This window comes from Ursus americanus, chromosome 21 (genome assembly GCF_024610735.1).
Source record: "Ursus americanus isolate L20-20 chromosome 21, mUrsAme1.1.p, whole genome shotgun sequence".
Taxonomy (NCBI): Eukaryota; Metazoa; Chordata; class Mammalia; order Carnivora; family Ursidae; genus Ursus; species Ursus americanus.
In genome coordinates, this window is record NC_142147.1 from 38,596,182 (window position 1) to 38,608,489 (window position 12,308).

The 12,308-nt window shown below is 40.7% G+C and overlaps 1 protein-coding gene across 12 annotated transcripts in view; it reads left to right on the plus strand.

Annotated features, from left to right (window-relative positions):
• Positions 1-12,308, plus strand: part of ZNF507 (zinc finger protein 507) — a 44,839-nt gene that overhangs the window by 2,632 nt on the left and 29,899 nt on the right. For 5 of the 12 annotated variants that reach the window (XM_045796134.2, XM_045796135.2, XM_045796133.2 and 2 more), the window contains exons 2-4: positions 4,786-6,920; positions 8,335-8,452; positions 12,071-12,185. In XM_045796134.2, the coding sequence (XP_045652090.2) occupies positions 4,786-6,920; positions 8,335-8,452; positions 12,071-12,185 (2,368 nt within the window). The other 7 variants (XM_045796141.2, XM_045796142.2, XM_045796136.2 and 4 more) reach the window with 3 other exon arrangements.

A 12,308-nucleotide genomic window follows, 5' to 3' on the forward strand; every position in this document is an offset into this window, starting at 1 on the left:
TTACTTCACACAATCTTTGTCTAGTTGGGAAAAAACAAATTCTTCGTCTGAAAGAAAATGTTCTTTATAACATAGCAAACTGCCTTTGCACGCACACAGAAAATTACAGCCTTCCTCCAGTCCCCCTCAGGCCCACAGGAATTGTTCAACTTGATTTTACTTACGATAACCATTTTCTGTAACTGAAAGGAACTAATTAGATGTACAAAGAAACCAAGTAGTAAATTACAAGGAAAGAAAGACAACCGAAATAATTTGGTTCTTTTCTTGGGAAAGACATTAATTATAAGCTTTTGCCTGTGGAATTCAGGTCTCCCCCACTTTTCAGTTTGCTTTCTCCCACTTTGCTTTTTATGAAAGACCTACAAGAGTACCTATTTTCTCTAACTGAAGGAAATCCGAAGATTTCACTTATACAAAAAAAGACAAAAAGCGAAAATAGTTTTCAATCTTTGTTTTGCAGGGAGCCATTAATAGAGGCAGCGCATACCCCAAGCGGCAAGAGTGACCCCACCAAGCTCCTTCCCTGCCCGGGAGCTGGGCTCTGCATCTCAGCATCAAGGCACCAAAGCTTTGAACTGTGTCTGTGAGCATCTGTGCTTTATCTTGACTTATTTTGTGCATTCGTTAGCAAGGTGTGTCCTGAGGTATCAGAAAAGCCTAAGAGGTTATTTTTTGGTTTGGGGAACACTCAAAACTTCTGCCATATAAATTAATGGTAATTCCTTCCTCACTTTTCATCATTTTGGCTTCTGAAAGATTTCATAGGAAGGTTCTACTTTCAGATAGCCAGAGAAACCTGTCCTGTTGTCTAGGAAAGATTTGAGACTAGGAAGGATTGTAGGACGTTTCTGGTTTGGGATGCGACTTACATTTATTTATTTGTAACAATGTCATACATTTTGTTTAATGTTGTTATGTCTAAAGATTCCAAACAAGAAGCTCCTTACTTTAGTGATGTCTCTAGTCTTTCCTCTTTCTGTAAACCTTCCTGTTCAGCCATATTGATCTTTTCACTAACTACTAGATAGCAAGTTTATTCTAGTTTATGAAAATATAATAACGTTACGGCTGTTTTCCTTGTCAATCTTACCCTTGTATTAACAGAATTCCAAAAGAGCAACTGAGGCACTCTGGGATAATTCAAGGAGGATATATTTACAAAGATACTCATAATAAAGATGTAGGACTTGTACAGGCAAACCACAGGGATAATGCAGTTACCTGAAACTAGCAGCATCAGGAGAAGGATGAGGTACCAGAACCAGGAGTGTATTGTAGAGCCCTCTGCCTGGAGAGAATGGCCTTCCATTGAGGAACATGGCCAATCCAAGGTGACCTAGAGGGAGGGAACCAAGGACATGAATATCCTGATCTCAGTCCACTACCTCCCTCTGGTCTCCTGTCGTGGCTCCCCATTGGCAACCAGAAACTAGAGGGCATGGGAGTCTAATGATGTAATACCTCCTGGGCAGAGAGCAGAGTGGAGAAAAGGAGACAGTGAGCCCAGAGGGGCAAATGGTTGACATCTGGCACAGCCGTCTTTTGGAATACAGTGCACCTCTTCCCTCTTCAAAAAGCCTTTTCTTACCTTCCTAGACCAAAATTAGCTCTTCACTTTTTATTAGGTTTTGGTCATTGACTGTTCCGTTCCAATTATTTTACGTGGTGTACCGTTTCATTATTTAAAAGCTGTTAATTCTTTTTAACTTCTAAATATGTTTGTCCTATCCAGTCAATTCAGTTTTAAACCATGAGTACTGTGATTTTTTTTTCATACTGTATTTTGCTTAATGCCTTGCACTTAACAATTTTTACTATAATTTTTTATTATGTAAAGTTTTAAACGTGTACACAGTAGAAAGAACAGTATAAGGAATTCCTAGATACTCATCACTTAACTTCAGTTGTAAAATTTGCCATTCCTTCTCTATCCCCACCCTCTCCACCCACCCCCTTGACCAGAGTCGTTTTTTAAAGTTGCATTTACATTGATCTCTTGAAGGCCGTGGATAGTATGCAGATGTTCATAATCCTTGTTGTCATCATTATGAGCCCTGGGATTATATTTGTACTCTTTGTTTTCCTCTTTTTTTTTCCCAAATAAATTTTACTTCACTTGGCATAGAATCCGATATATATTTGTACATTGGTGGCCTAAGTGAAATTTTCATGAAAATTTAAAGGGCTGACCTTAAGGTCAGCTTAACTCCCTCCTGGTATATACTTCATTATGAACTGTTTATCTAACCTTTTCTAACAGAGACTTTTGTTTTAATGAGACTTAACTTGTACATTGATTCTGCCATGTGGACTCAAACTGGTTTTTCAGGTGTTTCTTGATGTATTTTATGTTGTCATATCTGTTTTATAGCTGCCATTTCTGTACTTATCCCCAAATGTATGCAGCCTCTAAAATGAGGTACTTACATAAATGTTCAGGGAAAATTGGAGCATCTGCTGCAAATTTCCATTAGCTCTTAATGCCTGAGCAGACACAGCTTTTAAAATCTGAATGTTTTGTCAGTTTCTTTTGTATTAGTCTTTTTCTTCAGATAAGATGAACTCCTCTTCCTCTTCATTTCACTTTCTTTTTAAGTTTACACACTAAAATATCCACAGGGAGCAATTTGCACTGCTCTTTCCTATTCTATCATTAAGTAAAAGAGGGATAACATGAATCACCTTTGTAACCCTGTGGGTATGCAAAGTCTGTTGAGCAAATATTCACTTGTTAACCTGCAGACTACAGTCAGCCTACATGGGTGACACATTTCCTGGAGAAGGAGACGTTAGATCTGCAGTAGACCACCAGATCTTGTGAAAGAAATTAAATGTTCAGGCATTCATGTTATTAACAGTTACTTAACTAATTTTCATTTAACAACTGAACTGAAAAAAGGAAAGCCTTAAGTGAGTGACCTTAAAAGGAAATCATTAGTCACAGAAAGAGCCACAGCGCCCTTTGGCCTTAAAATGTGAAACTCTCAGGCAGTAAGGTGACTTATGAAGTCACAATGGATTTTCCTAAAGAAACAAATTGTTCCCGTACTGGTCCCTTCTTTAGTGACTTAGGATTGAGTGTAGAGATTTAAAAATACTGCTCTTCCTACTTGAGAAGGATGGAAAGGAACTACATAGTCTGTTGAGAGGTAATGCCCTCAGGTTGTTTAAGGGAGAGAGTGGCTAAAGGGCCAGTGGTGTGTGGGAGCTGGGGTAGCAGTCACTGTTGTAATGGCTGTGGAGTGCATTCCCTACCATGAGTGCAGTTGGACATGGAAAAGAAAAGAAAGCTGATCACACTGGACAGAATATCAGGAAGGAGGGAAGAAGTAGTACTAAAGAAACCGAGAGTAAAATGTTTGCATTTTTGCCTGATGTGGACCTAGATATAGAAAGTTTGTGTGCCAGAAAGAGCAGAAAATCAGAGAGGAAAAGCCATCATTGTTGCCAAGAGTAGATATGGGAGGACTGGCACCGCAGCTGGTCAGAGCACCGGTAGGGTCTAGCAGGAGTTAGGTTTGATCTTGGCAGGGGCTGAAGGGCTCTTCCATGTTGATTGAGCCACCTGGGGGGAGAGAAGCCATTATTCACCTCCTAAAATAAGAATTCAGAGCCTGTAACTGAAGTTTAAGAATAGTATGGTCTTTGGTCTATAGCTGGTGCCACTAAAAATTTTGCTGGCATTTATTGAATGTTGTGAGTAAGACTCCAGAATGCACCTAAAATGTGGAAAAACAAAACTTGTTGCTGGAAAAAAGCCTAAACCGAAAAATGTGATCCAAGTCAACAAATTAATCTCACTTTGAGCCAAAGGAAATGTTTGAAATGAAAGTACTGCCAGGAAATAGAGGATTCAAGATTTAGGCGGAAAGATATTGTGAGTATTTTTTGTTTTGTAACTTCCTTGGCTGTAATGCATTGCTAGAACTTACAGAGAACCCCTTTTAAGGACTTTGAATATTTAGACCTGAAACACAACTAGAATATCAGTTGTTTTCCTTCTCTGATGCCCCTTCCCTCTCGGGGGAAAAAGAAAAGAAAAAGCATACATGTGTATGAGTAGTAGTTAACCACTAATATGGCCTCTAGGAAAAAACCACAGCGTAGTTTGTGGTTTATCTTCAGGAAGGTAAATGGAAGGAAGTAAAAGAGGGAACTAGATCATTGCTTTTATGTAGTTTCGGTTACATAGTACTTCTCAAAATTCACTCTGCCCTTCGCAAGAGGTTCACAACTCTTTTTTATAATTCCAAAAATTTGGGGAGTAAAAAACCAAATTTATGATTTTATTAATAAAGCTACAGTTCTATTTGGTATAAGAAGTTGTCTCCCAAGGATTGTGTCGATCATGTATTAGCTTTACAGAGTGGTATTCTGTAGTAACTTGAGGTGGTTCCACATGCACTGGGAATGCCTGTGTTCCTTCAGTCAAGGAATAGGAGTCCTGTTTTTTGGCACTGGGCAAAAGAGAGGGAGTACTGATTGGGCCCAGCTAGATGTCTAGGGGAAAGAAAGTGAAGAAAAAGGAGATGCCAATTGTTGAAGTCATTTCCAAAGGAAGAAATGGATGAAAAGGTCTTGATAGGGGATGGCACTCCAAAGAGAAGTTGTGAACAATTTAAGTCTCTGTTGGGGCTAGCCGGGTGTGCTGATACGGAGCTCCCAGGTTAGAGAATGCGGAGATGAGCTTAAACTCTAAGATGAGCTTCGATTTCGTTTAATTACGTCCCTGGGATACCTATAACCTGGTTATTTCTTTCTGTTGTATATTATCCTTTCTAGATATGGAAGAAAGCAGCAGTGTTGCCATGTTGGTACCAGATATTGGAGAACAGGAAGCTATATTGACTGCTGAAACTGTCATCAGTTCATCATTGGAAATCGATGAACAAAGAAAAGTTAAAACAGATCCATTGATCCATGTTATCCAGAAGTTAAGTAAGATAGTAGAACATGAAAAGTCACAAAAATGTCTTTTAATTGGGAAAAAACGCTCACGTTCAAGTGGTGTAGCACACTCTCTTGAAGCCCAAGAACTTTGCGAGATTCCAGCTAAAGTAACCCAGTCACCTGCTGCCGAGAGTAGAAGGGCTGAGATGTCGCAGATACATTTTACCCCTGGCTCTCTTGCCCAGAACGATGGGAAGGCCATGTCTTACCAGTGTAGCCTTTGCAGGTTTCTGTCTTCATCGTTTTCTGTGTTAAAAGATCATATCAAGCAGCATGGTCAGCAGAATGAGGTGATATTAATGTGCTCAGAGTGCCATATTACATCTAAAAGCCAAGAGGAACTTGAAGCTCACGTGGTAAATGACCATGAAAACGATGCCAACAGTCGCACTCAATCCAAAGCCCAACAGTGTGTAAGCCCTTCCAACCCTTTGTCTCAGAGACCCACAGAAAGAAGTAACGAAACCGCTTCTGATCTCGCCGTGAGTGCGGACAGTCTGCAAATTCACACTGCCCAAAACGCACCCGTGACAGAGATGGGTAAGAGGAAGTGGTATGCGTATGAACAGTATGGCATGTATCGGTGCTTGTTTTGTAGTTACACCTGTGGCCAGCAGAGAATGTTGAAAACACATGCTTGGAAGCATGCCGGGGAGGTCGATTGCTCCTATCCAATCTTTGAAAATGAAAACGAGCCCCTAGGCTTGCTGGACTCTTCAGTGGCTGCTGAACCTGGTGCGCTGGACGCAGTCGTCATTGCTATTGGAGACAACGAACTGAGTATCCACAACGGGCCTTCAGTACAAGTGCAGATTTGCAGCTCAGAAACATTATCCTCTTCATCTCCTTTAGAACAGAGTACGGAAGGGGGAGTTCATCTAGGTCAGTCAGTTACTCTTGACCCTAACGAGGAAGAAATGCTAGAGGTGATTTCCGATGTGGAGGAGAATCTGGTTGCTGATAGCCTACTTTCATCTGCACAGAAGATCATCAGTAGCAGCCCAAATAAAAAAGGTCACGTTAATGTGATAGTGGAGCGTCTGCCAAATGCTGAAGAAACTCTTTCACAGAAACATTTCCTCATGAATGCCGAAATCGAAGAAGGAAAAAACCTGAGCCCGACAGAATCCCAGATTGGGTGTGAAGGAAGAGATGAAGTTTATCGTGCTGATAAATGTACTGTTGACATCGGGGGGCTGATCATAGGCTGGAGCAGTCCAGAGAAGAAAGACAGTGAGTTAGTTAACAAAGGACTGGCTGCTGATGAGAATGCCCCGCCAGGCCGAAGAAGAACAAATTCTGAGTCTCTCAGACTGCACTCGTTAGCCGCAGAAGCCCTCGTCACGATGCCTATAAGAGCTGCAGAGCTGACGAGGGCCAACCTCGGGCACTACGGCAATATAAACCTTTTAGATCCAGACACCGGCCAAAGGCAAGCAGATAGTACATTGGCAGCATATTCTAAAATGATGTCACCACTTAAAAACTCTGCAGATGGATTAACTACTTTTAACCAAAGCAACTCTACGTTGGTAGCACTCCCAGAGGGTAGGCAGGAATTGTCAGATGGGCAAGTTAAGACTGGCATCAGCATGTCCTTACTGACGGTCATTGAAAAGCTGAGGGAAAGGACAGACCAAAATGCTTCAGATGATGACATTTTGAAGGAGTTGCAGGACAACGCCCAGTGCCAACCCAGCAGCGACACGAGCTTGTCGGGAAGCAGCGTGGTAGAATACATCCCCAATGCTGATCGGCCCTACCGCTGCCGCCTGTGTCACTACGCAAGCGGGAACAAGGGCTACATCAAGCAGCACTTGCGGGTGCATCGACAGAGACAGCCGTATCAGTGTCCTATCTGTGAGCACATAGCTGACAACAGCAAAGATTTGGAGAACCACATGATCAACCACTGTAAAACAAGAATATACCAGTGCAAACAGTGTGAGGAATCTTTTCATTATAAGGTAAGCATAGGTTCATGAAATCATTCAGAGAACCTTAGAATCTTTAGAACCAGAAGGGAACTTGGTAGAGAGAGCCCAGCCACCTCATTTTATAGATAAGGAAACTGAGACCCAGGAAAGTTGGGTAATTTGCCCAGGGGATCCCAACTGAATTGAAATTGGGACTGAAATCTGGGTCATCAGAATTTCTGGTGTACGATTGTTTTCCCTGCCTACTGCCTCCTTAACAGTTTCTGTGTTTATTGCTTTAGTTCTGGCGTGGCTATCTTTTTTTAAATGTGTTGATTTTAAATTGCAGGGTGATTACGAGGGAACGTACAGTGGAGGGACATACACACGTTTGATTTACACAAATGTAATCCTACATCATCAGTACAAAAAAAACAGCTATTTTTCATCTTCCATGGCCCCAAAATGTAGGTCATTCACTTCAGCTACACCCCCAGCCAGTAGCGATCTGTGTCATTGCAGGGGGAAAAATAAGCTGTGTTGGACTTCCTGAAAGACAGTAAGGTGGAAATAGAGCCACATGTGTTGCTTTATGGGCAGTTTAAGAGACTTTGAAGGATTATTTTGACTGTGATTTTCATCTTATATGCTGCCTTATAACCAACAACCAGCATGAGATACTGCTTTTGTAAAGGAAACTGGATTCATTGAATCATTAGTTTCGCACTTTTCTTCTCTAATGTGCCAGCTGGCTGTTTGGTGGAAGGAGAAAGGTGTCCTAAAAGGGTAACTGGGGTGTAGACATTTCCGCTCAGATTTCCCGGAGTTGGGGTCTAGCTGGTAGTAAAAAGGTAATCAGGAATAAGAAAGCTTTGACTCTGAGGTCCACTGCCTACCTGAATTGCCCTCATGAAATTCTGAAGTGGCCTCAGGCTACCAGACAAGCAGTGCATCCAAATGGGCAGCAAAAGCAAGTTCCAGAAGTTTCTTTGGCTCCTGCATTCTTGATTGGTGGGGGTGGAGGAAGAAGATACCGTGGAGGAACCGTTCCAATTAGGTCTCTCTTACACATTTAGTTGATACTGAAAGGCAAAAATTAGCGGAGTCCAGCAGTTACTGTTTGGATTTATTTTTGTGAAAGCATTGGGTTATTCTGAGTGACCTGCTCTTCCCTCCGCCGGGCCTGTCAGCAGTTCAGTAAGTAGGCACGTGCCATGTGTAAGCAGGGGATTCCTCTCAGAGAAGGCAAAACTGCCTTTTTGATGAGATTGTGATTTCCCTAGTGTATTTCTTCCCATAAACTGTCAAATAAGTCAGATAATCTTTTAGCACGTTTGTTTGTAAAATATTGGTAATGTGTTCTAGGTACTAGGCCGTGAAAGCAATTAACTGCTTCTACAGCCTCTTAGTAACAGTGCAAGTATATTTATTGAAGGTTACATGTGAATATTTCTCAATTTTTTAGAGTCAGCTGAGGAACCATGAGAGAGAGCAACACAGTCTTCCAGATACCTTGTCAGTAGCAACTTCTAATGAGTCGAGAATTTCTGGTGATACAGCTGATGGAAAATGTGTTCAAGAAGGTATCCGTGTATTTGTTTTGTACAGGCTGCATGACTAGCATATGAAGTTTTCTTAAAAAGCCCTCAGTTGTCATGTGGGTTAATTTCAGGACTAAAGCTGCATATATTCCCTCTTTTCATACTGCGGAGTGAATCTTACCTGTGTTCCTGAGGATATCCTGAGGTACTGACTGAAATACAGTGTTAGTGAATACTCAGCTTCGATAATGTAGGTAGATAATAGGCTGAAATTTATGCTGTCCTGGAAGAGCCAAGGCCAGCGCAAAGCCTTGGGTGACATACCAACAAGCCGGGGAAGTCGCAGTGTGGGAAGCAGGCCCCCCTCTCTCAGTACCAGTTGACCCACTGAGAACATACAGCTTTTGCAGATGGTAGGCCCCCACCTCAAACTTTAAGTGAGGCTTCCTGCTGTGATCTTATTCTTATCCAAGTATGACTGCCAGATTTCATCTGCATTATTTTAAAAAAACGCAAAAAAACACAAGATCTTTTTATGTACCAGTTAGGTACCAGTCGGCCAAGTTTCTGCTAATAGGAATATTAGAATCAAAAGATTTAATTAGAGTTCCATGAAAAGGCGGATGCCACATCCGGAGAATTAGGGATAAAGCGTAATAAACTGTGCTTCCTTGCATCAGCTCTCTTAAATTGATATACTTTAAATGTCTCAAGTGCGGTACATAGTGTTTATGGGAAATAAAACATATTGGGGTGACTTTCCTTTTTAGATTTCCTAAGAATTAAAGTTAGAAACAACTGCAGAGTAAAATGTTTTACCATAATGTTTCATTAAATTATACCCCAGAAAGCATAACTGATTCAAGAATGTTTCTGAAAGAACTGATTTTGACACCACTGTAGCACCAAAATTCCCTTGTCAAACAGATGTCATCCCTGTAAAACTATCCAAAACAAAAGGAGTTTATGACATAGCATCTGTTTCTGCAATAGATGGCTGAGCTAAAACAGTTTTTACAAAATAGCCCTAAATGCCTCCTTTTATTTTAATTCATTATGTTTCCATATCCCCCTTTAAAGGAGACATTAAAACATTTGATGTCATTGGACCATAAATCCCTAATGAAGGAATAAAGTAAATACTACTCAGTGGCACCACCTGCGGTTAATACGAGTGGAGGAATATGTCTTTTCTAGCACCATCTTCAAAAGCAGTAATTTATAAAACTGTCCAAATGGGTTGTTAAATTAGAACTCACAATTTTAATAAAAAAGATTAAAATGTCGGCTCAAAATTAAAGTAACCAGTTTGAACTTTACAACGACAGCATCTGTCCACCATATTCCATTTTACAGTGTCTTTTCTTTGTGCATTCTGCTCTGTTTCTTGGGGTTAAATGTATGGATTTTAGATTGTTTGCCATGTCTCTTTTTTCCTCACTTTGCTCCATTTGCTTTTTTCTGTCATAGTCGTAAAACACTTCAGATGACTGATAACCTCCAGCACACTCACACTGATACTTCATTAATTCAGTATTAGATCTTTGGAAATCTGGTTGTCAGGCCAAGAAACAAGTAAGGTCAAAGTAATTCATGTTTTACTAAAACTTCTTTAGCCATTTAGTAAAGTTAATAAACAAGTTGGGGGATGTGTGCCTCAGTGGTCCCCAGCCTCTGCCCGCTCTGATGGCACAGATAACTTGGGACATGTTTTTGACTCCGAGACCCAGTGTAATGGTATTTCAGACATTCGTTCTGCCAAAAGGCGTGGAGTGCCCATCCTGAACTAGCTGCCGAGAGTCCAGTGAAGGCATCAGTGCCTGTAAGGACCGCAGCCGGGGAGGAAGACAGAACCGTACTGCCAGGGTTGTCAGCCGACCTCACAGGTGCTCTACTAGAGCCATGGGCAAAGCACTTTCGTATGGTGCTCCTTTGTGAAATTTAATTAAATCATTCTTTATTGCAAACGTACAATTCGCAAAGCCCTGGAAATTCGGCATGAACGAAACACACAGATCCCTGCCCTCTGGGGAATCTACAGCCAGGGACAGGTCAGAGATCTGACACACAAATGCAGGTGACATACAGACTGTGATGAGGGAAGAATAGAGAATTCTCTGCTTACTAAGTAAACCATGCTGAGAGGTTCTAGAATTTCCATTTTGTAGATGAGAAAACTGAGTCCTCACAAGGTAAAATCCTTTGCCCATGATCACCCTGGTAGTAGGTGGAAGAGCAAGGATGAAGCCCAGAGTTTTGAACGTTAAATCTCATATTCCTTCCGTTGGAAACAGTTGCTTGAAGTAGCACGGGCTCTCATTCTGTGCTATATTAAGTTTTTCCATCTGTCATTTTTATTAGTTGTCATTGATCTGTAATATTTCTCACACAAAACCATTATCCAATATTTCACACTTCATTTTTTCAGGGTTTTTTAAAAAACTGAATTTGGAACAATGCCACTTATAATCAAGTCCAAGTTTTTAACCTACCAATTAAGAGTAATACTTATATTATAATTATGATTAGTGTGTATATTAATATTGTAGACTTACACCAGGAAATTAGGACATTGTGTTCTGCCTGGCAAAAGTAGTTACAGGCAAAAGAAAATATCAGTTTTAGAAAGCTTAAATTTAACTTAAGGGTTTTCTTTGTTTTGTTAAAATTTCAGCGTGGGTTTCTTTTGTGCCACCAGTTTTACGATTCTGCACTGTGTGGTGGTACTCCACCTAGGCTTCCTTCCTGCTCTGCCTTATTCTCCAGCTTTCCATGCTTGCTTTGTTCCTGAATATAAAGCAATGAGGCTGTGAATGGCCTGCGGACTTTGTGCTTACAGAAGAGTAAAGAGAGTGTTGAATATCTCCAGGAACAGTTTCACATGATCAAGGCATCCAGCTTGTATTTTCTCAGGCTTACCCTGATTAAAATTACCCAGCCCTATTGCTGCAGAATGAGGGTGGGAACATGGCCTCTCTTCCAGTGGATCCATGTAGTCCGGATTTCAGAGAGCCACATACTCACATTAGTGGTAACACTTGTCCTTGTCACCCGCCAGTTTGCTAGGTATGATGATAAGACATTATTTAGCACTGAATAATTTGCAGTTGTTTTTCCTTCCATTGTTGTTGCACTGACAGCTGACTTTCAGTTACAAACAAAGGAAACCCACAGGGTAAAAAAGCTTTAGGCTTTTTATCTGGAGTTTGTTATGTATGCTTTGTAGCCATACTGTATAATATTACATTATAGTACTAAATCTCAGCTTGTCAGCAAATCAGTGTTTCCTTAAGACGAGTATCCAGTATCAATTAGACTAACACCTTTCAGATGAACAGAGTATCTCTGGTTGATTCCGCTGCTACACAGCAGGGCAGCTGGTATCAAGTTTATTCTATTTTAGCATTTCGTTCAAGGTTATATAGAAACTAACCCAATGTATCTGTGTTTACAGGTCAGATGATGTTCAGTTTATATCTGCTGATAGTCCAGTTGCAGGAGAACCTGGAAAGCCGTGTTCAAACTTGTTAACTTTATTAAATGAGAAAGCCTTGATTGAAATGTTAATACTATGTGTTACAAATATTCATTTACAGTGGAAATTATGTCATTGGTATCTAATCAGTGTATGTCGCTAAAGCTCTCCAACCCCTTGTCTAGGGAATAAGTCTTCAGTCCAGAAACAGTATAGATGTGACGTGTGCGATTATACGAGTACGACATATGTTGGTGTCAGAAACCACAGACGAATCCATAACTCTGACAAGCCATACAGGTAAATGTGATGATCCTAGAGTTTTAATGCTTGTATTAGAATATTTTATAGTAAAGAAAAAAAATAGAAATAATTAAAGATTCATAACACTTGTTTAAACACAAGTTAGGTGCAGAGAAACTC